Source organism: Meleagris gallopavo, chromosome 10, assembly GCF_905368555.1.
Source record: "Meleagris gallopavo chromosome 10, MGAL_WU_HG_1.1, whole genome shotgun sequence".
Classification (NCBI taxonomy): Eukaryota; Metazoa; Chordata; class Aves; order Galliformes; family Phasianidae; genus Meleagris; species Meleagris gallopavo.
This window is the reverse complement of record NC_139413.1, coordinates 25286203-25312634: the sequence shown is the minus strand read 5'-3', so window position 1 is coordinate 25312634 and position 26432 is coordinate 25286203. Positions and strand designations below refer to the sequence as shown.

The window sequence follows — 26432 nt, the reverse complement described above, 5'->3', positions numbered from 1 at the left end:
AAGGATTAGCCCAGACCTGTATAATGCATTTATAATGTATAGTGAGTTCTACTGGTCACAAAGGAGCTGAAAAGAAAGAAGGGGAAATGCATTTATTTGCTGAATGCTGAGCTCCCATCCCATGGACTGTTATCTAAGATGCTAATCGATTTACTGCAAAACAGAAATCCAAACCATAACATTCTAATTTAGAAAAATATGACTAAGTTTCTTGTCCTGGGAAGATGCTCCAATTAGGCAGTGTTTGGCTGCAAGAAGAGAAGTGGCAGGAGGGGACAAGGCTATCCAACGGATTCATTGCATTTCTTCTGGTGTCCTGGCAGGACTTAGAGTCCTGTTTTGCTGTCTCCAGATGTCTCTGCCTGGTTTCTCTATGCAAGCCCTGTCCTTTTCCGCAAGACACTGGCTCTGAAGTCACAACCTCCTCATTCCCCAGAACTGCTTTAATTTAGGGCCCCCATTGCACAGCTTATAAATCCTCCCCAGCTTGCTGTGCACAAAGCCACCATTCATTCTGAGCACTCTGTGACACCAAGCTGGGCCAGGGGGACTTTCCTGCCAGCACACTGCTCCGTGGGATCCCTCTTTCTTCCCTGAGACCACCATGCAGCAGCAGAGCTTTTCATGTGGGGTAAGCAAGACTCACTCTTTGAGTCATGTCTCCAATGACCAAGTTTTGTGGATTTTGGTGTTTCCCCCCCCCCCCCCCCCCCTTCTCAGCAAAAAAGGGCAGTGAGGCACTGGCACAGGTTGTGCAGAGAGGTGGTGGATGCCCAAGGTCAGGCTGGATGGGGATCTGAGCACCTGACGGAGCCATAGGTGTCCCTGTTCAGTGCAGGGGCATGGGACCAGATGGCCTTTAAGAGTCCCTTCCACCTCAAACCATTCTATGATTCTGTATTTGGTCAGTTCTCAAGAGATGAAGTCTAGAGCTGCGTGCAATCCTGCTGGCTGCTCCTTTCCAGCGCTGGAGACAAAGGTGAAACCGAAAGCTGGACAGAGGACTTCAAACTGCCCAACCCACTGTTTGCAGAATGCAAAGCTTCGTTCAGCTGGACGGCTGATAAGATGAGTGGGAAGGGCTGAGCAGCAGCCCAGCCCAGGTGAGGCTCTTCCCACACCGGGGGCAGAGCTGAGGTCCAGGTGTGTGTGTTCAGGCTCACTGGGCAGCAGAAGGGTAGTGAATGGGCCATGGATGTGGTGAGTACAGAGTTGCTCCTTTTGTTCCTTCCACAGTATTGGGTGAGCTACAAGGAGTGCTTGCTGCTCTGTTTTCCTCCATTAATGTGTAGAGTTCCGGCTTGTGCCTCCGTCAGCAGCAGGTGGAAGGTTAACCCCATTAGGTGGGTGTTCCCAATGCTGTGTCTGCTCTCTGTGAGACTGCACAGGGATATTTTCCTTCCCCAGAGTAGGGTGCAGAGGGGCTCCTGGTACTGCTTTTAGTTTTCCAGTTATGCTCTGAGATGAGCTGCAGTTGCTTCATCTTAGCGTACTGGAATGTAGAGGTAGGTTTTAATTTTTGCAATTGTTTGGAAGCCAGGGAGTTAATGAACAGTCAGTGCCTGCAGCGTGGGCATGGCTCCAGGTGTGTGGGCAGAGGGCAGTGCTGGTTATACATTGATTCATGGGAGCTCCCACAGTGATGGGGACAGGGGGGATGAAGGTAGCATGGGGGCAAGTAGCCTTTCTCTCTGCTGCCCCACATCTCATAGGGTCTCTCTCCCTGGGTCTGTTGTTTTTAGGAAAGCAGAAAACCCAGAGCTCTTCTGGTCAGTCCTTGTGTCAGTGCAGACCTCCAACTTCTGCTCCTTCAGAAAAATGTCCTTATTGAAACCCTAAGCTGGGCTTTATTCTGCTTCCTAGAATGATATTAATGCTAGAAGATTGTTTTATTTATAGGGAGAAAATATGGAAAGTTTAGCTGTTCCCTGACTCTGTAATGCTCAGAGCTTTCCGGCCAGGAAAAGTTTGTTTCCTTTTTGTTCTCTCCCTCTCTCAACTTGCATGCTCCTTTGCCAAATGTGTTATTATTCCTGGTGAATTATTTGGCCAGATGTAGCAGTAATGCACGCTGTGAACCCTCTCAATTTATTAGCAGATTCTCCTCACTTTGCCCACTTCTCTCATCCAAACTGTACAATTCCTCCCAGGGCTGGAAAGCACCCTGCAGAGACCTGGAAAACTCACTGCACCTCAGCTATGTGCAGAAATTGGGGATCACAGAATCATGGAATGACTTGGGTTGGAAGGTACCTCAAAGATCATCCAGCCCAACACCCCTGCTGTGGCTTGGTTGTCACGTACCAGATCAGGCTGCCCGTGGTCTCATCCAACCTGGCTTTGGGCACCTTCAGGGATGGGGCACCCATAGGAATGCTGTAGGATGCATCAAGAAGTGATAGCCCTCCTTTTAACTAGCTGCCACGTTGAGGAAAGAGGAATAACAAGTTGATAGAGGAAAGGGAACTTTGTCGCAATGAACGCCTGGCCAAAAATCCCATTTTACAATGCCATTTTTTTCTCTTGCTCAGAGTGCTGGGCACGGGCACACAGGTACTTTTTCCTTTCTGTTTTCTCTGTCTCACCAGTGTGGAACTACATGTTACAGGAACAAAAGAAAACTGGTGAGGGGAGGTAAACAGCACTGAACTCTTCAACTGTGGCTCAAGCACGTGCAGAAGCTCAGTGCTATTGCATTAGGGCACCACGCCGCTTTATTTCCTGTCTGATGTTGCTGCAGAGATCTGGTGCACGTGGGGTTTGTTTTAAACCCTCTTCATCCTCCCTGAGCCTCTGAAAGCTCCCATTCCCCATGGGCTCACTGCTGTGTTATGTCTGAGCAGCTCACGCGGCATCGCGTTGCTGACCGCTAATATGAAATATAATTGGAGCAATTCAGCCCGTTCCTCCCCCCCCCAAGGGCTGGCTCTTTACATCATGCACTGCCCTGTGAAAGTAATAAAGTTAGTGAAAGGGGTTATTCAAGAGAAATTGTCAGTGTTTAATAAATCGCGCAATTAAATGCAATAAAACCTCAGTATACTATTCATCTGTTCTGCCTTAACACTTAAGGCTGAGGCTTTTTTCAGAATAACGAAGTTCTGTCCTAGATAATTTTTTCCAATTTCCTCATTGGACAGGTCCTCATGAAGCCCTGCAGTCCTCCGTGCTGAACTAAGCTGCTGGAGTAGTGCACCTAATGTAATCATGGCATATAAAAAGTTATAGAGCAGTTCAAGGGCTTAAGTAGCTCATAAATTGTTCTTCATATTTTCTCCTTAGTTCAGTTTGTGGCTGAGTTTAAGCCACAGAATTGCAGGCAAATCCCACAGACTCCTTCCTGTAGAATGGAACAGCTGAAAGGAGGTTGTAGAAAGGTGGGGGTCTGCCTCTGCTCCTGAGTAACAGTGATAGGAAGAGTGGTGATGGCCTCGAGTTGCATCAGCGGAGACTCAGGTTAAATCATAGGAAAAATGTATTGTCTAAAAGGGCACTGGCTGCCCAGAGAGGTGGTGGGGTCACCGTCACTGGGGGTGTTCAAGAAACATGGGGATGCAGCACTGAGAGACACAGTCAGTGGGCATGGTGGTGTGGGTTGGGTTTGGGGATTTTGGGGGTCTTTTCCAACCTAAATGATTCTGTGTCTGGGAAGAAGGGTGGAACAAAATGCCCATTACAGACCATTTCAAAATGTGGTGTCGTTGATTAGTTATCTGAGTTCAAAATCATATATGGCTGTGGAATTGGTGACTGTCTGGGAGAGGAATTGAATGCCTTACTCCATGCTCATCATTGTGAGCAGAATACGTAGCCTCTTTTTCTCTGAAACAATCACACAAATTGCCTGTTGCTACTCTATAAGCATCTGCTTTGTGCTCTCCTGTCTTTCCCTGCCCAGGAAGGTGTGACTGATTTCAGAGCCCTCCGAGCCAAATTTCAGCACGACTCCAGCCTTGCCACCAAGACAGTGCAGCCCTGCCAGAAGCCTTCCCCCAGATTGGTGTCCAGAGGTAATGGCATGCCCAACAGTAAGGCGGATGTGCTGGTACCCGGACCCCACAGTGAACCTCCCTGTCCTGCATCCCAGCTCTCTGCCATTGCCCAGAGGGCCAAGATGGGTCACACAGAGCCAATGGAGCACAATGAAGAGCGCAAAGAAAATATCTCGGTGAAAGGGCTGAGCTCTCCCAAAAGCAGTTCTCCAAAGTATCCGGTGTCCTGTTGCACCGAGCAGCAAGCATCAGTCCAAGCAGGCCCTGAGGATGCTCCGCTCCTGAACTCTTTCCACCATGCGCTACGGATGTGGCAGAACACTTTATCTGGTGGTGAGAAAGCAAGTACTGAGCTGCCAGCCCTGCGACCAATGAACCTCTACGTGCAGCCCAGCCCAGGGCAGAGGGTGCTGCGTGCTCCTGCCGCATCAAACGTCAGCAAGGTGCCTCCAGTTGGCAGCCATCCTACACCAGCCCGACCTGCTCAGGGGCTGGCTTCTGCCCAGGCAGCCCAGGGAGATGGGAAAGCTGCTGGGAGCTCTGCAGCAACTATCTTGCAACCTCAGTGCCAGAAAGGTAAAGTTAGCTATAATTTTTACATTATATATGTGTGTGTGTATATATGCATAGATAGATATAGATATAAGCACGTACAGGTGCTCAGAAACCCAACAGGTGGAACTGAAGGCTAGTAGAAGTTGGAACCCTCAAAGCATGATGCTGAACTAGCCCATGGGAATACTCCTGTTCTTCTCTGAGATAAGGGAGGGTTCCTGGGCTCTGCTGTGTTTTTCCAAAACCTTGCACTAAGAAATTGTTCAAATTCTGAGAGTAGAATAAAGGGTGAGAAAAGGGAGCATCTATACAATCATTGAGTTGTTAAGGTTGGAGAAGAACTCTAAGATCACCAGGTCCAACCTATTCCCACCATGCCCACTGACCTCGTCCCTCACTGCTACATTTCCACGGCTCTTGAACACCTCCACAGATGGTGACTTCACCAATTCTCCAGGTAGAATCTGTAGAAATCTGTAAAAGTGGCCATTTATCTTTGCTTTTACACTGCAGTAGAATGGTAGGAGCCCTGTTGTGTAATGCGAGTGTGACCTCAGGATGAGGCAGTGATGGTGAGAGGCACTTATGCGACAGCTAACAGTACTGCAAGGAGGGGTAATTGCTGCCTGTGTTTTTTCTCTGGAGCAGAGTCAAATCCTCCCCACTGTCAGCCGGGAGCGGGGACACAGCTGGACAGCCCAGGCAGCAAACCACCCAAGATAAGACCTCTTCCTTCAGCTGCATCCCTGGGTCCTGCCCCTCGAAAGCCCTCGAGACCCCCAAAAGTTGATCTCAGCTCTTTCCGAAGCATGGTACCTTCAGTTCACAGGCAAAATGAAACAAGTAAGAGACAATACAGGATCATAAAGGTTGGAAAAGACCTCTCAGATCACCAAGTCTAAACCTAACCCAGCTCACCATGCCCACTATGTCCCCCAGTGCCACATCCCCACAGTTCTTGAACACTTCCAGGGATGGTGACCTTGCCACTCCCTAGGCAGCCTATGCCCATGCATCACTGCTCTTTTAGAGAAGAAATTTTTCCTATTATGCAACCTGAACTTCCTCTGATGCAGCTTGAGGCTATTTCCTCTCATCCTATTGCTGTTACCTGAAAGCAGAGGCTGATCCCCACCTTGCTACAACTTCCTTTCAGGGACTCGTAGGGAGCCATAAGGTCGTCTTCTATTATTTTCAGCTGAGTGGGGGAAAATAAATTAAAATATGTGATTTATTGATATCTATTAGGCACGTGGAAATATGAAGCTTTAATTCATTTCTCATATCTTCCTCAGACATGAAAGAGACCCCATCAGTTGCAATGAAACTGGTTTTTGTCCCTGATTTGGGGAAAGGATCTGTTCTGTGCTGGCTGGCTCACTCCATGCAGCTCTTCCCCAGCTGCAACTCCAACGTGCTGTGAACACCTTGTAGCTAGCCGTCACACTGCAGCACGCTGATCTTATCACCCCACCTCAGTGCAAAATGCCTTCACTCCAGAGCACACAGCTGTGGGAAGGCACAATAAAATCAGTAGAAACCGGTCTGCTAATCCCCTGCTTGTGTTTTTAAATACAACTGAGGGCAACGTCATTAAGTGTTCCAACAACAAGTGATGCGAAGGTTCAGTTTCCCATAATAAAACCCCATTGATGTAGGGTAATGGAATATTTTGGGCTGCTTATTAAGCAGCTAAATGCTGTTTCTTTATAGATAGAGGCTTAATCATAGCCAGGTCTTCAGGCACAAATTTGCTGAATTCAAAGGGAGCTGTGTTTCTATGATGGGCTCAGCTAAAACCTCATTGGCTTTCCTGTGGCTGTGCTCACTGATCTGTGCTGAGCTTAGTAAAAATTAAAGGAAAAGAAAGAGGTTCTCACTGCAACTCTTTTCTAATGTACCTGCCTTTTCTAAGTGTGTAAACGGCACAGAGGAAAGTAGTTATTTCAGTGCCATCATTTGCATGCCCTATTGATATTGCTCAGTTATTGATCTCTGGAAGACCTGAAGTTGTTGCCTGGAAACGTGAAATAATGCCATTAGCACAGCCACATCCCCTGGCAATCCCATTTCACGCCTGTCCCTGTGTGCTGCCTCGAGGAAAGGCCTCTCTGTTTCTGCAGGAGAGCAGTGTTGCCTGCAAGCACTAATCCTCCGTGTGTTTGTGTGCAGCTGCTGAGGAAGAGGATTACCTGATCCCTGAAAGGTGAGTGTATGGTGAGCATCCCCATCCCCTGGTGCTGCTGCACTTCGTATTACGGCTCTGATTTGTCATAAGGTGCTCCTGGTTCTGCCCCAAAAGAAGCTCTGGTTGGTAGGGAAGTATTCATGTTCCCATTGAATGCATGAGTATACTGTGAAAATGGGAAACGGAGTGGCTGAACCAGACAATAAGTGACAAATTCTTAAAACACCTTTTGGTGTTTTCAGGACAAGGGGAAATGGCTTTAAGTTGAAGGAGTGAAGGATGTTTTAAGTTGAAGGAGATTGGATGTCAGGGGTAAGTTCTTTACTATGAGAGTGGTGAGGTTCTGGAACAGACTGTCCAGGGAGGTTGTGTGTGTCCCTGGAGGTGTTCAAGGATGGGGCCCTGGGCAGCCTGGTCTCAAATGGGGAGGTTGGTGGCCCTGCCTGTGGCGAGGGAGTTGGAGCTTCATGATCCTTGATGTCCTTTCCAACCCGGGCCATTCTGTGGTTCCCAAGCAATGAGCTCTTTTGGCTAACGGCACATGAAGTTGTGCTCTTCAATCGGGAGATGTCCCCACCAGCCCTGACCTACGTTGTGATTAACTTTCAGCCTTTGCTTGTCAAGGGAGAACTGGTCAAAAAATAACCAGCCCTCTAGCTGTCATGCACCACAAGGAAGCTGTCCCAGTAATATATTACACTGAGATTAGCTATCTTGCTTGGGTACTTGTGATACGGTCTTTACAATAGGTCACTTGTTAAATATTAACCATGTAGTACCAGGTACGTGGTTTAATTGCATAGCAGCAAAATAATGGGAACAATTCTCATCCCTGAAGCCCAGAAGTGGGAGCCTCACTTGTAATAAAATCCCAGTGAGACTCTGGTGCTGCCACCTGGGCCAGTTGGTCCCAGGCTCCTTTCCCATGTTTGGGGATAAACACTGCTGTCAGCAATGCCAGGCAGGGACCCACCAGCCCACTCAATGCAGCCCAGCTGTATTATGGGTCTGGTGGAGAGCCAGGATACGTATAAACATCAGCCTGGTCTTCAGCCAAGCTGCTGGGGAAATATTCTGCTCCACGGCTGGGGTATTTATCTTTGCACCCATTCTAGGATGGTGCTAATTTGAATTGCCACAAGAGGGAAATGGGAAAAAGGAAACTGGAGGGACGTGGGCTGGGGAGACAATGTTGAGTCTGTGTGGTGTATGCCATGCTGGCATGCAGTCTGTCATTGGCTTTAGACAAGGATCTTTGTATTACTCTCTGATATCTGTTTTTTTTCCTGCCTAAGCAAGAAACATCCTGCTGAACAACGCAACTGGGTTGCTATTTATTTTGAAGTAGCTGCAAGAGGTTTGAAAGATGTGGCACTCAGATTTCCTTGGGCTTTTTGTTCCCTTTCAACCTGAGGGATCGCTGTCGGCAGACCGTAATCCCAATGCAAAGTCCCCTGATGTGTTTTGAGCCCTATAACTACACCCCGTATTCATCAAGGAAAAGCAGTGCAGGGTCACAGGGAGGCTCAGTTGAGCCTTGCATTGATGCAGGTCTCCCTTCCCTCTGAGGAATTCCTGATTTCACTTTGCTGTTTTGTGGGCTCGGTATCAAAGCACTTGAAGTTCTCGTCCTTAAGATGAATAAATTTTTTTAGACTACTGAAAGGGCCAGGAAAAAAAAAAAACGACCAACCTTGTTCTCTCTTTTATCTTGTCCTCTCAGCACTCAATGTGAAGAGCAGCATAATTACGAGAAAACCCTGATGTACCTGAATCAGTCTGAGGACACCACAACCTTGTGTGCCATTGAAGGTACTCTGCAATACAAGACTTTTAAAGGAATTACATGCTGTTTGGGCCACAGCCTTAAAAAGGGGAATAATACAGCTGCTTCAGTTTGGAAAAGCAGTTGAACATTGGTTGGGGTGAGAAAAAATGACTGCCTGTATCGTCCCGTGGCTCGTGGACAGAGGGACAGACTCTGAGGTACTGACCAAAAATAAATTTGGATTTTCGTTATGAGATGATTCTCATATGGTAAAATTGCCATGAGGAGAATTAATAAGATATTGCCTATGGGGAAGAGAAAGTAGAGAAAATAGTGATGCAGACCTCAATTTTTTTCTTGGGAATGGGTATTTTTAACATAAGGATCACTTCCATCTCCACCACTACTTTCTCCCAGTATAATAATCTCTATCAGAATTGCCACTGTTCTATTTTCACTTTTTAAAAAATTTGCTGCTTTTGGAGGGTGTTAGTTTTTGCCTTGTTCATTGTTTTAATCTTCCATTGGAATGGGAGAAAAGCAGCCTCCTTGGGGAAACTCACCATAGCCCTTTTGGGTTTGCCTCAAGGGCTATGAAAACTGTGGCCAACCAAACTTGTTGCTTGCAATCCTCTGAACATAAGCCAAAGCTAAATAGCAAACTGAGGGACCGTGGTTGGTGGGACTTGGTGAATGTGTGCCTAGATGCTGAGCATGGAATAAATCTGGGGTTTGCAACTTGTAGTACAGTGATGTACAGTCAATTAAAAACTAATACCTGTTCATAATTATCTTTTTTAGTACCTAAGGTAGAACCTCAAGAGCACAAGGTGAGTCTCTTCACAGCCTGTTTTGGCATTCTAGGCTTGAGTATACCGTACGTTTCTTCCTTAAAACTTTTGCTATTTGTATTTCCTCTATGCTGAGTGTTTCTGTATGCGTGCTGTCTGTGAAGACTCTCAAAGAATAAATAAGAAATTGCAGAGAGGACATGAAGATTAATGAGGTTTCCAAACACAGCTGGGGAGAGAGTCAGTCCCCTTGACTTCCTCTGCAAACATGTAAGGAAGTGGTAAAGTCATCTGGACCTTGGTGGCAGACCAAGTAATTGTCAAGCACTGGTATCAAGATCATAAATTTTGAATGCAAAATCCACTGAATTTGCTCTGGAAGCTTCTGCCAAAGGCGAGTTGGTGCTGGTAATCCCTCTGTGAAGGCATAAAAGCAATATTGAGCTTCCTGATCATGGAAGTGCACTTTGAGCTTTGGCTTATAAGTGAGGGCAACGTCTGTGGGGACAACCATACGGATTCTGGTCCTCTGCTGCACGGATGGCTTGCTGCAAACTGCAGCTTGACTCTTCTCATGTTACCCTAGCTACAAAACCAGTGGTACTGGAGGTGTCCTGCAGGATGATGCTTTGCACAGGGCAAGAATTGTCTCCAGGGAAGCCCTGTGTGGCTGCACAGCTCACAGTGGGTAACTGGGCTGAGAGAGCATCACCTCATGCAGGCAGATGATTGGGTGTTGGTTCTGGCTCTGCTGAAAGGGGAAAACAGCTCTTTGGAAAGTGTCAAACCCCACTTTCAAATGCTGACATGCAAAGCAATCAAATCGTCTAGCAAGCAGCACAGGCTTCCAAATTCTCTTATCTACGCATGATTTGCAGAGAGATTCTGTGGCTCATCTGTAGCCTTCTTTTACAGAAGGCTGGAAAATCTTTATTTTCAAGTAATAGAAAAAAAACTCTCCCTCCTCTTCTGTAAGCTCTCCAACCTGTGATTGCTTTCATGCTGACAAGTTAGCTTCATTGGCCTCATCCCTTGCACCGTTACACTATTTCCATGCACTTTGTCAATATGTATATCTTCTGTCCTGTAGACTAGAGGAAACATCCTTGCCTGATGGCTATTCCAAATGTAAAAACTTTATGAGTTTTCTGAAGAAATATTTCTTTAAATAGTAAATGACAGTTTAGGTACCATGTAGAAGCTTGACTTTCTGCAAAAAGCACAGGGGCTGAAGACTTTCCTCTTCTTTATTCTAGAAACAGAAGAGTTTTCTCTTTGGTGAATCCAGGTAATTTCCTTTCCTTTCTCTTAAACTGCTTCTAACCCATAGCTAATCCAGATTGAAGTTGGGATATTGTAACACCTGGGAAACAGACTGAAGTTTCATAAATTTTGTGACCAGGAAAAAGATAAATGATCATGTCCTTTGGTGTCAGCACTCAAGATTTCTTAGCTTGTTTTCCTTCTAAAGCGTATCTGGAGGAAGCTGAGTCTCTTTCCTCTGGCAAAAAAAAAAAAATAAATATATATATATATATATAATAATCATATTGTCTCTTCATACTGAAGCCTGAACTTTAGGAATGGAGAGGTATGGAGTTCTCAGAATGGGAAACCCAGTTCTAGGTCTGAAGCTGTAAGGCAAGGTCCACACCAAATGTCACCCTGCTAGTGACCTATTTCAGACTCCCTGTGATGTTAATTATTGACACTGGTTGAAGGCTGCATTGCTGGTGGGACTTGAAGAAGCATGAGATAAAAGGGGGTTTTCCCATTTCAGTGGGAAACATTAAGGTGCTTTGGGGAGAAAGATATCACGTCTGGTTCTGTTAATATATCTTCTCTAAATCACATGTAGCATGGCAGGAGGCAAGTCTTGAGAGCCAGGTATCACTGTGGGATCGCATGGATCTAGCTTGTCCATTGGTGCTATGAGAGAACAGTCATCTCAGCTTGTCTCTTCTGCAAGAGTGATTGCTATTACCCTGAATAACCAGTGGCCAAATCCAAACCTAAGACTGAGATCTGCCCTGATGATACCAATGGTGTTTATGGGCACCTACGTCATTCAAAGGGAAAATGAGCTGCCTACTGTGACACGGTCATTAAGCAATCTGTATGGCAGTAACTTCACTTAATGTCTCTGTTGTGACATCTCTCCCATTTCTGAAATTTGCAGTCCCAAAAGAGCTATAGAAGAGGATGAAAAAGAAGGAAAAACAAGTCTTGAAAGGGAGAAACAGGAAGTGAAGAAGGTATTCAACATATTCTTGAGAATATATTATGTCCTCACATTTTCTCCTTTTACCCTCTTTTGTGATGAAGAAATTGAAATATTTGATTTTTTAACTACTTGGGTTTTCTTTTTATCTCTTCCTTTGTTTGCCCGTTACTCAACCAGAACTGCCTAAAAGGCATGTAATGCTGCCAGAAATCACATATGGCTATTGGAAATCCCTCATGGAAAGCGGTGTGAAACCCTTCTAAGTCTACAGAAAGATATTTTATTTGCTTATATGTATGTTGTATTAACTTATATCAGAAAACTGTATCTGAAGACTCGATCAACTGAATCAGATGTCTGATCTCAGCCAGGTGGAAATGAATACATAATTCTCAGTGGCCAAGTCAGCAAAGGTGACAGAGGTGGGATGAAGGTGTCGCGTATGAGGCAGGATGTGACCAGCACCCCCCAAAGGCTGGCAAAAGACAGAGCAAAACCCTGTGAGTATCTCGTTTGGCTGTCGTGTATTTCTTCAATGTTCAGTCCCATCTGTTGCCCAAATGTCTCTTCCATATGGGAAAAGATGTTAAAATTGAATGCGACTCTTGAACCAATTTAGTTAAACCAGGGCAAAAGGTTGCATGTGCATTTGTATTCTGGTCTGAATCATTTATTTTGGTTTTGCAAATAGCTTCCTAAGTTGGTTAACCATCTGCGTAACTCAAATCGAGGTGTTTGTTTTCCTAACAGATTGCCCTTATCCAAGGGAGCTGAAATCCACCTCCTCTGCTTCTCATAATTTATTGAGTCTCAGAAGAGCATTTGGCTGAGGCTTGCGGTGGAAGCACATGTGAGCACGAGGAGAGCCTGGCGTCTCCCCCTGTCCCTCATTAGGATGGAGTATGGTTCCTGGTTCCATCTTCTCTGTGGTTCCAGTGAGCCTCCTTTTACAGTTATGGCATCTGACCTCAGTCTTCCCCTGTCAAGATGCTCTGAGGTTGGTGCACAGCTCTGGATGCTGAGCTGCACAGTTCAAGCCAGCCATGATTGTAAATGCTATTCTGTAGCTTCAGGTATAAGTGCATGGGCTGTATTCAGCAGTGGTCAGGCACTGGAATGGGCTGCCCAGGGAGGTGGTGGAGTCACTGACCCTGGAGGTGTTCAAGGAACATTTGGATGTTGTGTTCAGGGGTATGGTTTAGTGAGAACTATTGATGATAGATGGATGGTTGGACTGGATAATCTTGTAGGTCTTTTCCAACCTTGGTGTTTCTGTGATTCTGCTAAGACTTGACTCTGCCCCTGCAAGATGTTAATGTGAAAGAAAGAAAAGCAGCTATGCTGGGCGATGTGGACAGAGCAGAGGTGTGGTGGAGAAGGTGCAAATTGGCTGTGGCTGTTATTGGTGTGGTTCTGGGGATTTACTTCATTTTTATTATAAACTGCTTCACAGTAATTTGGTTGGTGTCTGTTTCTGTAAGCAGTGTTGCTGGTTGGTTGACCTTGGATGGCTGGAAGCAGTTTCTGATGGGCAGTTTTCAAGAAGCGCTAATGGTGGGCCTCCTGTTATTGCTCCACCAGAAGCTGGCTCTGGGAGCTTGTTTCCCCTCCTTTCATCCTTCTCATCTTCAAGGAGAATTGCTCTCTTAGTGGCTTGTTTGGCAGAAATTTCTGTGATTCACTAGAGCATTCTGTGGTGTTGTATGTTTCTGGTGAGACATACTGTGTGCCCTTGTGTTCATCTAGAAACAGTATCTGCTCTTATGTTGGTGGCTGCATTTCTTTATTATTCTAACTCTTTTAAATACATCAAAGATTTATTATTGCCACTGAAAAAAGTCCTTGAGGAATAAGTCTTGCATAACCTCGTGAGTTTCAGCTCTCATGCTTTGTTTCCGTGGAATATCTCCTGGTGGAAGACTTTTCTGTGAGACTCTCCCTCCTCCTGTCCTTCCCAGCATATCTACAGGTATATTCTCAATGGATTGGCCCATTATTTGTCTCAGCATTGCTACCAACTATGCTAAGCTCTCCTACAATCGCTTCTGCAAACATCCATTAATTCTCTCCTGGGATATTTTTAGCTGAGGAGCAATCTTCTCAAAGCTGCCATAACTGAGAATACTGATGGATATTTTGTATTTCTTTAATATACTGCAAAACTTTTATCTTCAAGTTTTAAAATGGTAAATTTTTCTGAAGTATTTTAACATTCTTCTGAAAGTAGTCCTGAGTAGTGGCTTTTCTGGACTCCTAGAATGGAAAGTATACCTGAAAGCTCTCATTTACTGTGGCATTGCCTATCAACCTTAACAGTTGCCCATGACCTGAGAAAAGTTGCACAGAAAAGCTCCTAAAACAGAGGTTCTTCCTTATTTGCAGTGTACTATGGTGCTCCTGAACCAACTGAAGACAGACCAACCTCGAACCCAAACCATCATCAGTTCTTGCTGACCCCAGAGGATGTGTACGATGATGTTGAGGGACTTCAAGACAGACTGTGAGTATGGAATGAACTCTTCACTAAAGCTGAAATGAAATGTCTTTTATAAATTGTGCTGCCATAAATACCCATGTAATACTTCTTTCTTGCCTCCAAGCAGCCGTGCATCAGATGCCTCAAGTCCATCTGCTTCAGACAACAGTAAGTGCAGCACATGGGGCTGCTTTTAATTTGGATGGTGCCTGGGAGATGACATGAATACCTCCATCTAACTTTCAACATCCATGATGTCTCCTCATGACAAAGTCTGATAGCTTTGAATTCCCATTTAAACCAGTGGGGAGCAATGTTTGTATCTAGTGTGGAATTCATGTGAGCAGCTTTGAAGCCTCTGTATGGGTAATATGTAAAAGCCCGGATTAATTTTACCCGCCAAAACTCAACTCATTGCTACTGACTGTGACTTGTGATAATGGTGTGCCTTGGTTTTAAATTTCAGGAAGCAACTATGAAGAAACATATGAAGATGTTGAGGCTGGGAGTGATAATCCAGCAAAAGAGGAGTAAGTTGCAGTTTACTAGCCTGAATTTCAAACTTGATCTTGCATGCCAGGTACTGGCTCGAAGCCTTATTTTCCTAATGCAACTGCGAAGAGTTGCTGTATGGGTGGATTTATTTCTCTTTTCTCCCTCTTTTCCCTTTGGCTGACATTTAGGAAACAAAATAACAGTTACCAAATTTATGTCCCTAAGCAGGGAGGCCTTCCTATGAGAGCCTGTAACACTCTCCATCCAATGGAACAATTCCTCTTCTAGAGCCTTGCTTGCATGAAATACGCAGGGCAATCTGACCCTCCTCTTGCACAAAAAGGTTGTTCAGCTGTAGCTGAAAAATGGCATCTCCTCACATGCCAAAATGCTCAAGAGACAAACAGAGACATTGTCCTTATAAAAAGGACAACAAATATTATGGATCACAAACGATTGGAAAGCTGAAAGGAGCCCAGGCTGTGAGCTAATGCCTGCATCTGATATGCTCTATGTTACTTGCAACCTGCTCCTTTTTACAGGGCTTCTCGTGATATTTGCTTCCAGAAGGTGTGTTATAAAAGCAATGAGTTTAGCAGCTTCAGGTTTATATGTTGCCAGGGTTTCCTTAGTGGATTAAGAGGTGAAACTTGAAGTTAGTTGTGTTTTCACTTATTTGCTCTGTGAGGTTCCCTACCCTTGCAGATTTCCTGCATCCCTTTGAACGAAATAGAGACAGCCTCTGGGAATGGCACATGGGCTGCGGATGCTGCACACAATTACTGTGAGTGCATCTGGTGGCTGTGTTCTAAGGAGCAACGTGGGAGGAATAATAAGGTGTTTCAGCACATCTGCTTTTCCCCTATGAATGTGGGACTCATACTGGTGTGCATCTGGATTCGAGTCTAGTGTGTGCCAGAGAAGGGGGGAAAAACTATAGGAAACTTGAAACCCTGGAGGTGATGGGACAGTTATTAAAAGGTGACAGCATCACTTCTCCACAGATGATAATTCTTGGGGAAATGGAGGAGCAGTGCATCTTGCTGGAGCTTGCAAAGGAATTTTACAAGAGAGCTGGGGCCGAGACCAAGTTCGCAGGGTTCAGAACTCAGTATCTGAACCTCCCAAACCACTCTTAACAAAATCTTTACGTATATATAAAATGTTTTTAATAGTACTTGTGAGTGGGTAATGTCCCCATGTGAGTATCTTGGTTCTATGTTTCTCTTTCCATTGAAAATCACTACAAATTTGCAACCTTTCATAAGCTTGAGAGAGAAATGCATGCAGTGGAATGTCTGAATGAAGGGTGTATAGGAAAGAAATGCGTGATGAGGGGGGACATAGAACAACCTTCTAGATGTCCTCCTTTAATGTGAGTTGTGGTTGGCCAGGAAATTTTTGTCCTTTTCATTGTGGATTTTTTTAACTCCAAATACATCTGGGTCAGAAAAGGACAGGAAACAGACTTCACCTCTTCTGTATTTCAGCACCAGTTAACATAGATAAATTCGAAGCTAAACAAAAGATTTCATCTTGGACATCATAATTTGATCACCTTTTCCTTCATCTTTACCCATCCATTTTAGCCATTGTTCATCCTCATTATGCTGTTAGGCTTAAAATGCATTGCTGGAGGAGGTTCTGAGCTTCAGGTTCTCGAGGGATATGAGTGTTGCAACTCACATACTTCAGTACCCAGTGCCTCTCTAATTAAAAAACTTTTCTATTTTGGACAGAGCAGAAAAACAAAAGAGATTTGGAAAGCTGTTTAAGATAGAAAAATTGAAACTGAAAAATACCAGGTTCAAGGAAAACTTAAGGTAAGCAGGCTTTGGTTGCTCAGCCCTTTGCCCCTCTAAATCTGAGGGATTTGCCCCATTGTATCTGCAGTAATTTGAGAGCAGGAATAAGGAGCACGGCCTTACCTGGGAAACAACGCTCAAACTGCTTCTGTCAACTCATGGAGATTTGCTACAGCAGATGTGGCCAATGATCCATCTATGTGGCTTCCTTTCCAGAAACCTGCAGAAGCTGGTCTGACAGCAGCATCCCCTGGCACAACTTAAGATCCTTACCTCTCTCTTTTGACAAATACTGTTGGTGTCAGGGACCCTGTGCATCCAGAACTGTTCTGCATTGCTTTAGCAGCAAGCATGGTGTGCCACCAGTGTTTCAGTACTCACAGCATTATGGGCGATGCTGATGTGAAAGCTGGTTTCTAACAGCCTTTTCCTCTATCTTCAGGTTGTTTTCCATGTCGGTGCCAAATTTGGGTAAGCAGCATACATGTCTGGCACTTGGGAATGTGTGTGTGTGTGTGTGGGAAATGGTGAGTTGCATGGTGGAGAAGATTTTATGCATTGTGCCTCTGAAAATAATGTGTCAGTGTTCATCTGAAGGCTTAACATGGGATTGCACTGCAATTAAGGGTGGTTTTTGTTGTTGATTTTGTTGTGTTTTTTTTTTTTTTCTTCTTCTTTTCTGGAAGATCCTTCAGATTTTAATGTATCCTGTGAGGCAATGTGGGAAGCAGTCCTTGCTGAACAACAGCAACTGCATTCCAGCAGCTTTCTGCAAAGCTTCAGTGCTTCCCAGGCAGTAATTGCCCATTGAAGGGACTAAGTCATGCCTTCTGTACATGGGGTGGGCAAACCAACTGTCCCATGCACAAGCCTGAGGATGGCAATAGAGTGAGCATCCCACATCCCTGGGGTGGGAACTCTGTCTGGGATAGTGCAGCTGGGGCTTTGAAAACCCAAGCACCTTGCCTTGTGCTGGAGTCGTGGCCGATCTTTGGAGCTGTGGGATCTTCCTTTTGCATTGCCTTTACCCCCTTGAGTTGAATGACTTGCAGCACCCTCAGTTCTCTTCTGCAATAAATCGCTTCGAGTGCTGGATCCAGAATGACCTTTCCCAATAACTTTTTCTGCTGCCTTTGGATGCCAGCGGATGTCTCCCAGGAGGACACAGTGTACGACGATGCTGAGACCGAGCAAAAAGACCCCAGGTGAGGAGGGCTTCTACCAGCACTGGCCAAGGAGATGAGTTTTCTGGGGACCCTATAGTGCTGTGAGGGTCAGGAGCGGGTCAGGACCCTCTCCTCTGGAGACAGTCCAGATGCACTCTGCTTGTGTGTTTAATTTGGCAAGAAACATCCCCCCCCCAAATGCTTCTTTGACATTACATAGTGCCAGAGATGTGAAAAGGAGTGAGCTGCTCGCTGCCACACGGCAAAGTTGGGATCGTTTTTCTAAGGAAGGAAAAGCCCAGCTCCCAGTGCTGATAATCAGTGAAGTCCTGGCGAGCTCCTTGTCAGAAAAATTGCTGTTAATGGAAACAGCATGTCTCGTGCCTGCCTGCCAGATGATGGTGGAGGCAGCATGTGCCTCTGCAAAGCGAGCGCATGTTTGCGTCTGGGTGGGAGCTGGGGGGAGGCAGGGAAAAATCATGGCTTTGTGCAGCCTGGGTTTGGGGAGGGGATGCATCCTGCTTGCAAAACCTGAATTAGTGCAGTGCTTTTCCCTCCCTCCTCTCAGAGAGAAGGATGACAAGCACAAATCGTGGATGCCAAAATTCCTGATGGCAAAAGAAGCGAAGGACCGGCGGAGAAGCAGTGATGATGTGGAAAGGTCTTTATTGGTGTTATATGTTTCTCCCATGTTTAATGCTGTACGGGGCGAATCGTGCTGCATTTCTCTGAAGCCATTTGCAGGAGCAGGATGCCTTTGCTTAAGCAAATGTTTAGTATTTGGCTGCTGCTCCAAGGCCCTTTTAGGAAACTTTATGAAGTGTCCTGAATTCAGAATAAACTCTTGGATCTGAGCTGTATGCAAGTGAGGGGTGCCTTGTGGGTCTTATCCTGGAGCTGTACCTGTTCTTCCCACTTAGCTGAGACAACAGGGTGTAATTGCTGGGCGCTGGGCTGCTTTTTTGGTGTGCTCAGTTCCATTCCCCTTCCACTTTTCCCTTGATTGAATATTCAATCTTCAATCACGAATCAACTGTTGCCATTTTGGCAAGACCCTTCGTTTTAGAGGACCCCCACACAGTCTGCATGTCTCCTTGCCCTTAATTTAAAGTATTGAATTCTTTTCAATTCTATTTTTCCCAGCCAGAATTACCACATTGCCTCTTGTTGTACCATTTAGGCTTGAAAACAAGCAAAACCAAGACTTTTTGTTACTAGTGCTGCAAAGACTCTCATAGGAAGCAGGCGATTTCATTTCTCTTTTAGATCAGATAAATATGCACTGCAACAAGGGTTTTTTTTTTTCTTCTTTTTTTTTTTTTTTTTTTTTTGTGACCCGGTCCCTGGGACTTCAAACACATAGAAGTCAGTGATATATTTTCTGGGCTCTTACCACAGAGTTCCTGTGTGGGGCTGCTGAAACACTGCTTGTTGTGTAGCATAGGGCCGTGTGTATGATTGTACAGAGCACCAGGAAGCTGACGCGATTTCATCAGCTCCTTAGAGAGCACAGGTCCTCCGGCCTGAATCTGCCAATGGCAAATCTCTTAACAGCTTAGAAATCCTTGATTTCAACTCTTGCTTCCTCTTCCTCTTACAATTTAGAGCATGAAAGTTAGCCAACTGCGACTGACTTACTGCAAGTTGCTTTTTCTCCCTCCCATCTTAGTTTTAAAATGAATGCCACAGCTGCAAGCTCTGTGTATAGAACAGAAAGAGTGGCATCTCCATTTCCGTGGCTTTTGCTCTCCTTCACATAGTTTTAAGAGCCTGTTTTAATTTTACAGTGCCATATAAAATTCTGCTTCGGTTATATCCTGCTCCACGAGCTAAAAAAGCAACAGAAATAGGCAGGACTTTTGAACCCCTCTTCATAAATGGCTCACAATAAAGGTTACCTGGGGACCCTTCGTATCTGAGTAATAAAAAAAAAAAAAAAAAACAGAACAAAATGAATTGTTGGGGGCAAACTCAATTGTCTATGAAAACTCAATGATTTGAAAACTTTGATGAAGTGTTTATTTGTTCTCATGCCATTTACAGGGAGCATTTAAAAGGAGATACCAAATGGCTCAAGTTATGCTCACCAACACGTTTGAGTCACTTACTCACCCCTTTATGAAAAACAGTGATAGGAGTGGTTACCATTTTGGCAAGACCCTTCGTTTTAGAGGACTCCCACACAGTCTGCATGTCCCCTTGCCCTTAATTTAAAGTACTGAATTCTTTTCAATTCTATTTTTCCCAGCCAGAATTACCACACTGCCTCTTGTTGTACCATTTAGGCTTGAAAACAAGCAAAACCAAGACTTTTTGTTACTGGTGCTTTGCTTTCATAAGTGTTCATTGCAGCCAAGCCTGGAGCAAGACTCTGGGTTGCGTTTCCCACTGTTTCCCAATGCCAGGGATTATTTAAACAATGCTCAGAAGTGTGTGTTTCTCTCTCTCGATGCAGAAGCATCTTTAAATTCAAGAAGAGCAATGCAGAAAAAAATAAGATGGAAAAAGAAGAGAAGATATTTAGAGAAACTTTTCTGGTACGTGTCTGTTTTTGAGCACTTGCTGTGCCAGCAGAGGAAGGATGGTCTGTGTCACGTTTAAGAGAAGCATGGTGAAAATTTGTCTTTATCTACACTGGCAGAGATGTCCAACTAGCCTGCTGCATCATCTCCTCATCTAGGATCTCCATCAGCGATATTGCCAGGCTTTTCATAGAACCATAGAATGGTTTAAGATGGAAGGGACACTTAGAGGCCATCTAGCCCAACTCCCCTGCAATGAACAGGGGCACCCTCAGCTCCATCAGGTGCTCAGAGCCCATCCAGCCTGGGCTTGAGTGTCTTTGGTGATGGGGCAGCCAGCACCTCTCTGTGCAATGTGCTTCAGTGCCTCACTAGCCTTATTCTAAAAGACCTCTTCCTTATATCCAGTCTAAATCTGCCCTCTTTTCATTTGAAGCCATTTTCCCCTTGTTCTATCACAACAGATAGAACTCTCTTCTTGCCCCGAGCAAAGCCTCACAACCTGTTCCCTCCACCCTTCCTCCCTGCCCTTAGAGACATCGCATGCCAGTGTGGAGTAACATCTGTCCGTGTTCTCTGCCTACAGTACGACAAGGAGATCACAGTCATCAACACAGCAACCGCTGCATGCTCCATCCCCAGCAAGAGGAGAGCCGACCTCCCGCTCACAGCTGGAGAACAGCTGGATGTCATCGATGTCACCGAGGGCAGCGCGGTGATATGCCGCAATTCAGAGGGCAGATGTAAGTCTGTAGGAGCTCTCTGGCACAGGTAGTCAGTGTTCAATCTGGTTCTAAGGAGCAAATTGACTTGGTAAATAATATTACGTGCTTTATGCTGAGCCGTTGCTGCTATATTTGCTCAGGAATTTACTAATTTGCTTTTTTCCCCCCTTTTCTCAGATGGGTACGTCCTAGTGGAGTACTTGAACTTCAGGTAAACTTGGATTTTATTTATTGCAATGCGCTTTTTAAGGGCTCTTCCAACCTAAACCATTCGATGATTCGATTTCTTCTTCTATATACGGATATTTGAGATATAGAGGAATGTGATTTAGACTTCTGAAGCCACGGGAACGCTGATGTAGACAGTATTAAATGTTAAATAAGTATTTCTTGGTTTAGTCTGTTATTACAGTTACATGGATTTGCAGTCATGACCTATATAGTTTGGAGATCATTCACGGCCTTCAGATATGCCATATTAATTCGTATCTGCTGCAAACACGATCCACTCCGTGTGCATCGCCTTGCCAAAACACACCCCTAAGCTCCCTGCTACAACAGCATTTCTTTGCATGCCCATGGGTGATTGCTACAAATGAACCTCTTATTGCCAAAGTGCCTGTTGCTATGAAATTTCTTTTTATGACAGGCAGTACTGACCGCCCTGGAGCATCCCCAAAGTGCTGTTCCGAGCCTGGGAGAGCCCATGTTTGTCAATGTGGGGAGCTGATGCCTATGTAAATAAAGCTTTATTTTTTACACTTACTCTGGTAAGCATGCAAGAGGCACTTTTTTTATTTTATTTTATTTTATTTTTTTATTTTGAACATCTCTGATTTTTCTCAACATCAGTTACTTCGAGGGTTGCTCTCTTTCTACCTCTCTGTTTACCTCTGGAATGGCTACGAAATTTGCATGAGGGGTCTTGTGCAGTTTAGTTGCTCCATGTCCATCTCTTACTGTCCATTTTTAAGTGCTGGAATTACATGGTTTCCAATCACACAACATAGAGTTTCCTTTTGTCTTGAAAGTATTGGGGCAACAGGTATTTATTACATTCTTGCTGTATGAAGTATATAAAATAGTGGAAAAGTTGGCTAGTTCCTTTCCAAAATAAAGATGGGGGGAAGAAATGAAAAAGTAAATAAAGACTTCAGTAGAAACGTACTTTATTTTTGCAAGCTAACATAGGCATCCAGGCCATGTGAAGGCTGCCTTCTGGCTTCCCCACTGCACAGCAGCAGGTATGCACCCAACAGTTGTCCCTGTGTTCGGAATGCTGAGTGCTTATTTTAAGTAAAATGCTCCTAAAAGTAGGAGGAGAAATATAAACTGCTGATGGTTTCTCCTCGGTGTATATCCAGTGAATACCTTTTCAAAAGAAGAAAGGGGAAAAAAAAAAAAAGTGAACTCTGTTTTCCAGTAAGGTTTTTACGTGGCTTTTGGCAGAAAGGGACATGAACATAGCTGTGCTATGCAGCCCCTCCCCAGCCCCCTATCGGTGCGCTCATAAATAACCCTGAAAATGTAGGTGGCTTAATTAGAAATTATTAAATGTTCCAGGCTTAAGAAAACACGGCAAAATAAAAACGCTGTTTGCCACATGGCCATTTCAAAGCTGGCATCGAAGGCATCAGAAAAACAGAGCAAATATTTAACGTTTACTTTCAAGTCTATACAGGCATTCTTATTTATTTTACCATGTGGTTACTATTAAGTGTATTGGCCTCCATCCATCCTTGAGAGAGGAGGAAAAAAAAAAGAAAAGAAAAAAGAAATAAAACAACCCCCTTCAAACATGCACAGCTTTGCACACTAGCCAGCCTAAATATTTAGATTTCTCCAGGGGAGATGGAGAGCTGGGGGGCTGAGGGGTGTGCTTGGCCACGGAGCTGCTGGGGATGTGTGTCCTTCTTCCCCAGCCTCCCAGGGCCCTGTCCTGATAGCAACCAAGTAGATGTTAGCTCACTGGGGGGCTCTCCTCCGTGATCATGTTTAGGGCTGATCCCATTGGGAAAACTCCCGATTGCCTTTTCGCCCCCCTCCCCATCCAACGCTACCTCTGTTAATGATGCTGCATGTGCTGCAAGTCTCTTCCCTCGTGGTGAAGCATAAACATTTGCACTGGTGTTGGCTGCAGCCAGCAGTTTCCTTGACGCAAGGAAGCCTTGCAATGCACTCATGCTGTGTTTTTCTTCATGGATAGATTCCAGCACTCGTACGGAGAGAAATCATTTGATATGGGTTGACTTAAGACAATACCAAATGCTTTGCATTCAGCAATTTGGATTAGATTTCCTTGATTAAACCACAGATTGGATATACTTAGGTCAAGATGCTGTTTAGGAAATTGAAGTCTTCCTTTTTTTTTTTTTTTTTTTTAATAGCCTTTCTACTCTATCCTGAACAAATCAAAACTTAAAGTAATTTGTGTGTGCATTGTAAACCCTGCTCCTCCGCATCCCTTCTCAAAATGAAAATCACCGTGCTAACATTTCCAATTTGCTCAATCCAAGGGAGAACTGGAATTTCATCAAGCTGGTTGTAGCAAAAAATTGTGATTAGAGAAGAGTGCAGATAGGGATGATGCTGGAGTGCTCGCTGCAGCTTTGTGCTTTAATGGGATTTGCATCCATTTGCATCACAGGCATACATGAACAAGTCCTAAATCATCTTCCAAGTTCTTTTTTCTGTAATGAAGGATTATTCTTGCAAAACATCTTGAAAATATTTCAGTGCTATGTCAGTCAGGTCCGTCAGCTCCACTGGATGCTTGCTAAAACTTTTGAAAACCTTTGGGCCTGGCTCAGGATGTGTATTCTGGCTCAGGGAAGCTGCTTTTGTTACGCTTTTATGTATTTTAACTCTCTTTCCTGTCCTTCTGTCCAGCTCCGTTAGTAGAAAGAATTGAATACTTTTGTCTCTTTTTATCTGTGAGTTTATTAAAGTGCAAATGTCAACCACAGAGACAGCTATCACATGCAGTGTAGTACACTGAGAACCACTTTCCACACCATCAACAGAAGGTAAAAGGCTTCTTTGTGATTATCTAATGCACAGTTACTTGCACAAAGGAAAAACTGAACCCAGGCTCTGTGCCCTTCCACCATGGCTATAGCTGGACATAAGTGTCAATTTCAGTGACTTGATCAACGCTTTCCCTATCAGCTGAGAAAGTGCTGAGAAAGATGGAGGAGTCATGGACCTCAGTATTTTTCTGAGCTTCATATCAGTGATATGTCTGAGGAGATGTTGCTGCTCAGAGCTTTTACAGTTCAGTATCTTAACAGAAGAAAAATCATAAATGCTCTTTGTAGTACAAACAACCAAAACATTGCAATGGGCCAATCTGGTTCCTACCCTGTGGAGGTGAGGATTGTCTGCCCTTGGCTGCTGGGACGTGGCACTACAGTCATCCTGGGATTCAGTTTTGCTTTGAACTTGAAAAAAACAAACCACAAATGCACTGAGGTACAAAATGCATGAATAGAACATGATACAAAATACACAAACATGCTTTCAGCAACGAGAATATATATTACCATGTCTACAGTGCCTACTTCACAGCTTAGTGAGATGAGGATAAATATCTCAAATTAAAAAAGTGTAGAGATGAGTCTTACAAATTAACTTTGATTTTGTCTTTAAATTAAGGCAGCTTCAGCAGGAATTTCAAGACTTTTTGTTGGAAACAGACTGCTTTTGTAACTTTATTCGTGCTTTGCAGCCAGAGATCTGGTGGACTGCCCAGTTCTCCTAATTCTGATTCTCAAATCTAGCAAAGACACGTGCACTGTGTGCACACAGGATCAGTTCTGCTGCAAAAGTCAGTGTTTGGTCGAAATCTGAAAACAGTTCATCTTTCAGGCATGGAAGAGAGGAGAAGCTCTGAAAATAGCTCTCTACAGCTCCCTGAAAGTCAGCTGTGGCAGGGTGAAGGTCAACTTCTTCACCTGCATAACGATAGGATGAGAGGGAATGGCCTCAAGTTGTGCCAGGGGAGGATCAGATTGGATATTAGGAAATATTTCTTCTCCAGTCAGGTGCTGGAATGGGCTGCACAGAGAGGTGGTTGAGTCACCATCCCTGGAGGTGTTCAGGAAAATTCTAGATGTTGTACTAAGAGACATGGTTTAGTGGGAATATTGGTAGGTGAATGATTGGATGATCTTGGTGATCCTTGGTGATTCTATGAACCACTAAACCCATGTCTGAGAGATGGACTGAAAATTCAGAATTATAGGAGGTTGTTTCCATAAATAAAAGATGAAGAGAAATTCACGCAGAAGGGCTCAGAAAGCCAAAGGAAAGCACGAAGTGGAGAGCCCATGCCAAAGTAGGACCCGAAGAAAGACCATAACAGCTTCACAAAAAATGGATCCTAAGACATTCCAGTAAAAACACTACAGAAGCTGGAGCAGGGATTTGTATGGCTCATTGGAAGAGGATTAATGGGAGATTCTTTTTCTCCCCTTCCTGTGAACCAATAAAAGGGTGAAGCTAAAAACTGCACAGCAAATGGTACTTCAAGTATTTAGGCACACAGCCTGCAGGTCTCACCAGTTTGACTGTGAGCTGTGAGGTTCGTGCACCATGGGAACCTGCAGCTTCCAGGAGCCCTAATGTGTGGGAAAGGCACGAGTTCATGTCCTGTGCTGGAGTCTCTTCCTTCTACACAGATGCACAAAAGAAGACTGATGATAAGGAGCAGAAAAATGAAAGGGAGTAGACAGAACAGTTATTTTGTTCGAACTTCATCTATTCTGATACGAATTGGCATTATAATCACACACAAAAAAAAAAATATGTACATACCACAGTTACAAACCAGTTGCTGCTTCTTTTGTACAACCCTGCCCACATCCCTGTGCTTGGATGCACGATCAGGACACATGTGCTGACTGTGCATTTCAGACCTATGAAAGAAGAAAACTCCCCCTGCCTCTCTGCCTGCACAGCCCCTGGAAGCCAAACAGCCCCTCATTTCTAGTGCATAAATATGTTTGCCAACAGTACAATACAAGCTGTTTCTGAATTAACCCATCCAGAAGCTGGAGGTTAACGCTGAACTCTATCCTTTGCATTTCGTCACTCTCTTAGTTGGGCTGAAGCAATGTTGGGGTGAATCTGTGGCTTGCAAAGCACAGCTGTCAGTGGTTTGCGAGGAATTGCACTTGGAAGAATTCAAGTTTGTTTAGTTCCAATATATCTCATACACCCTGGTTTTCCTGGCGGTTGTGCATGTACCAGTAACTCAAAAAAACAGACCACAGTGTAACAGTGTACAAATGAGACTTTTACTCCAAAAAGCATAATTGGAGGTTGATAGCTTCGTAGCAGCTGAGAACCAGAAAACAGCCTATCCCAAGATAAAAAATAAAAATAAAAAGAGTGAAACTTCTCGAAACATCTATTGGAGTGGACACGGGTAAGGCTGTTTAATGCACAGCTTAATCTGAGCTGTTCATCAAGGAGGTCCTGGGCAGGAGCACATAGTGACCACCTGGCATGGCTTGACTCCTTGCTGCAGTGCTTCTGGTGGCATTTGTCTGGAATCCCAAGGCACTCTTGTTGCCTTGGCAGGATGGTTTTACAAATCCATATATTTGTTAGTGTTTGTACAGGTCTGAGAAGACCCATTTCTTGTGTTCAAGAAACGTTTAGATGTTGTACTAAGGGACATGTAAACCATGAGGAAATATAAGGGGTAGATGGATGGTTGGAC

The 26432-nt window shown here is 44.5% G+C and overlaps 1 protein-coding gene across 3 annotated transcripts; it reads left to right on the top strand.

Moving 5' to 3' along the window:
- Positions 1-1043: 1043 nt before the first annotated feature.
- On the top strand, positions 1044-21472 carry FYB2 (FYN binding protein 2). 3 transcript variants are annotated; one of them, XM_085231853.1, is made up of 20 exons: positions 1044-1200; positions 3899-4568; positions 5196-5390; positions 6720-6753; positions 8459-8547; positions 9305-9333; positions 10551-10582; positions 11474-11549; positions 11886-12018; positions 13901-14018; positions 14119-14162; positions 14461-14524; positions 16229-16312; positions 16737-16765; positions 17439-17499; positions 18029-18121; positions 19916-19997; positions 20569-20725; positions 20885-20918; positions 21357-21472. In XM_085231853.1, the coding sequence occupies exons 1-20, from the start codon at positions 1192-1194 to the stop codon at positions 21364-21366; spliced, it is 2043 nt and encodes a 680-aa protein (XP_085087979.1). In that variant the 5' UTR covers positions 1044-1191; the 3' UTR covers positions 21367-21472. The 3 variants fall into 3 exon arrangements, with proteins under 3 accessions (XP_085087979.1, XP_010714382.2, XP_085087978.1); XM_010716080.4 differs by having other exon boundaries at positions 5193-5390; positions 14122-14162; XM_085231852.1 differs by having other exon boundaries at positions 5193-5390.
- The last annotated feature ends 4960 nt before the right edge of the window (positions 21473-26432 follow it).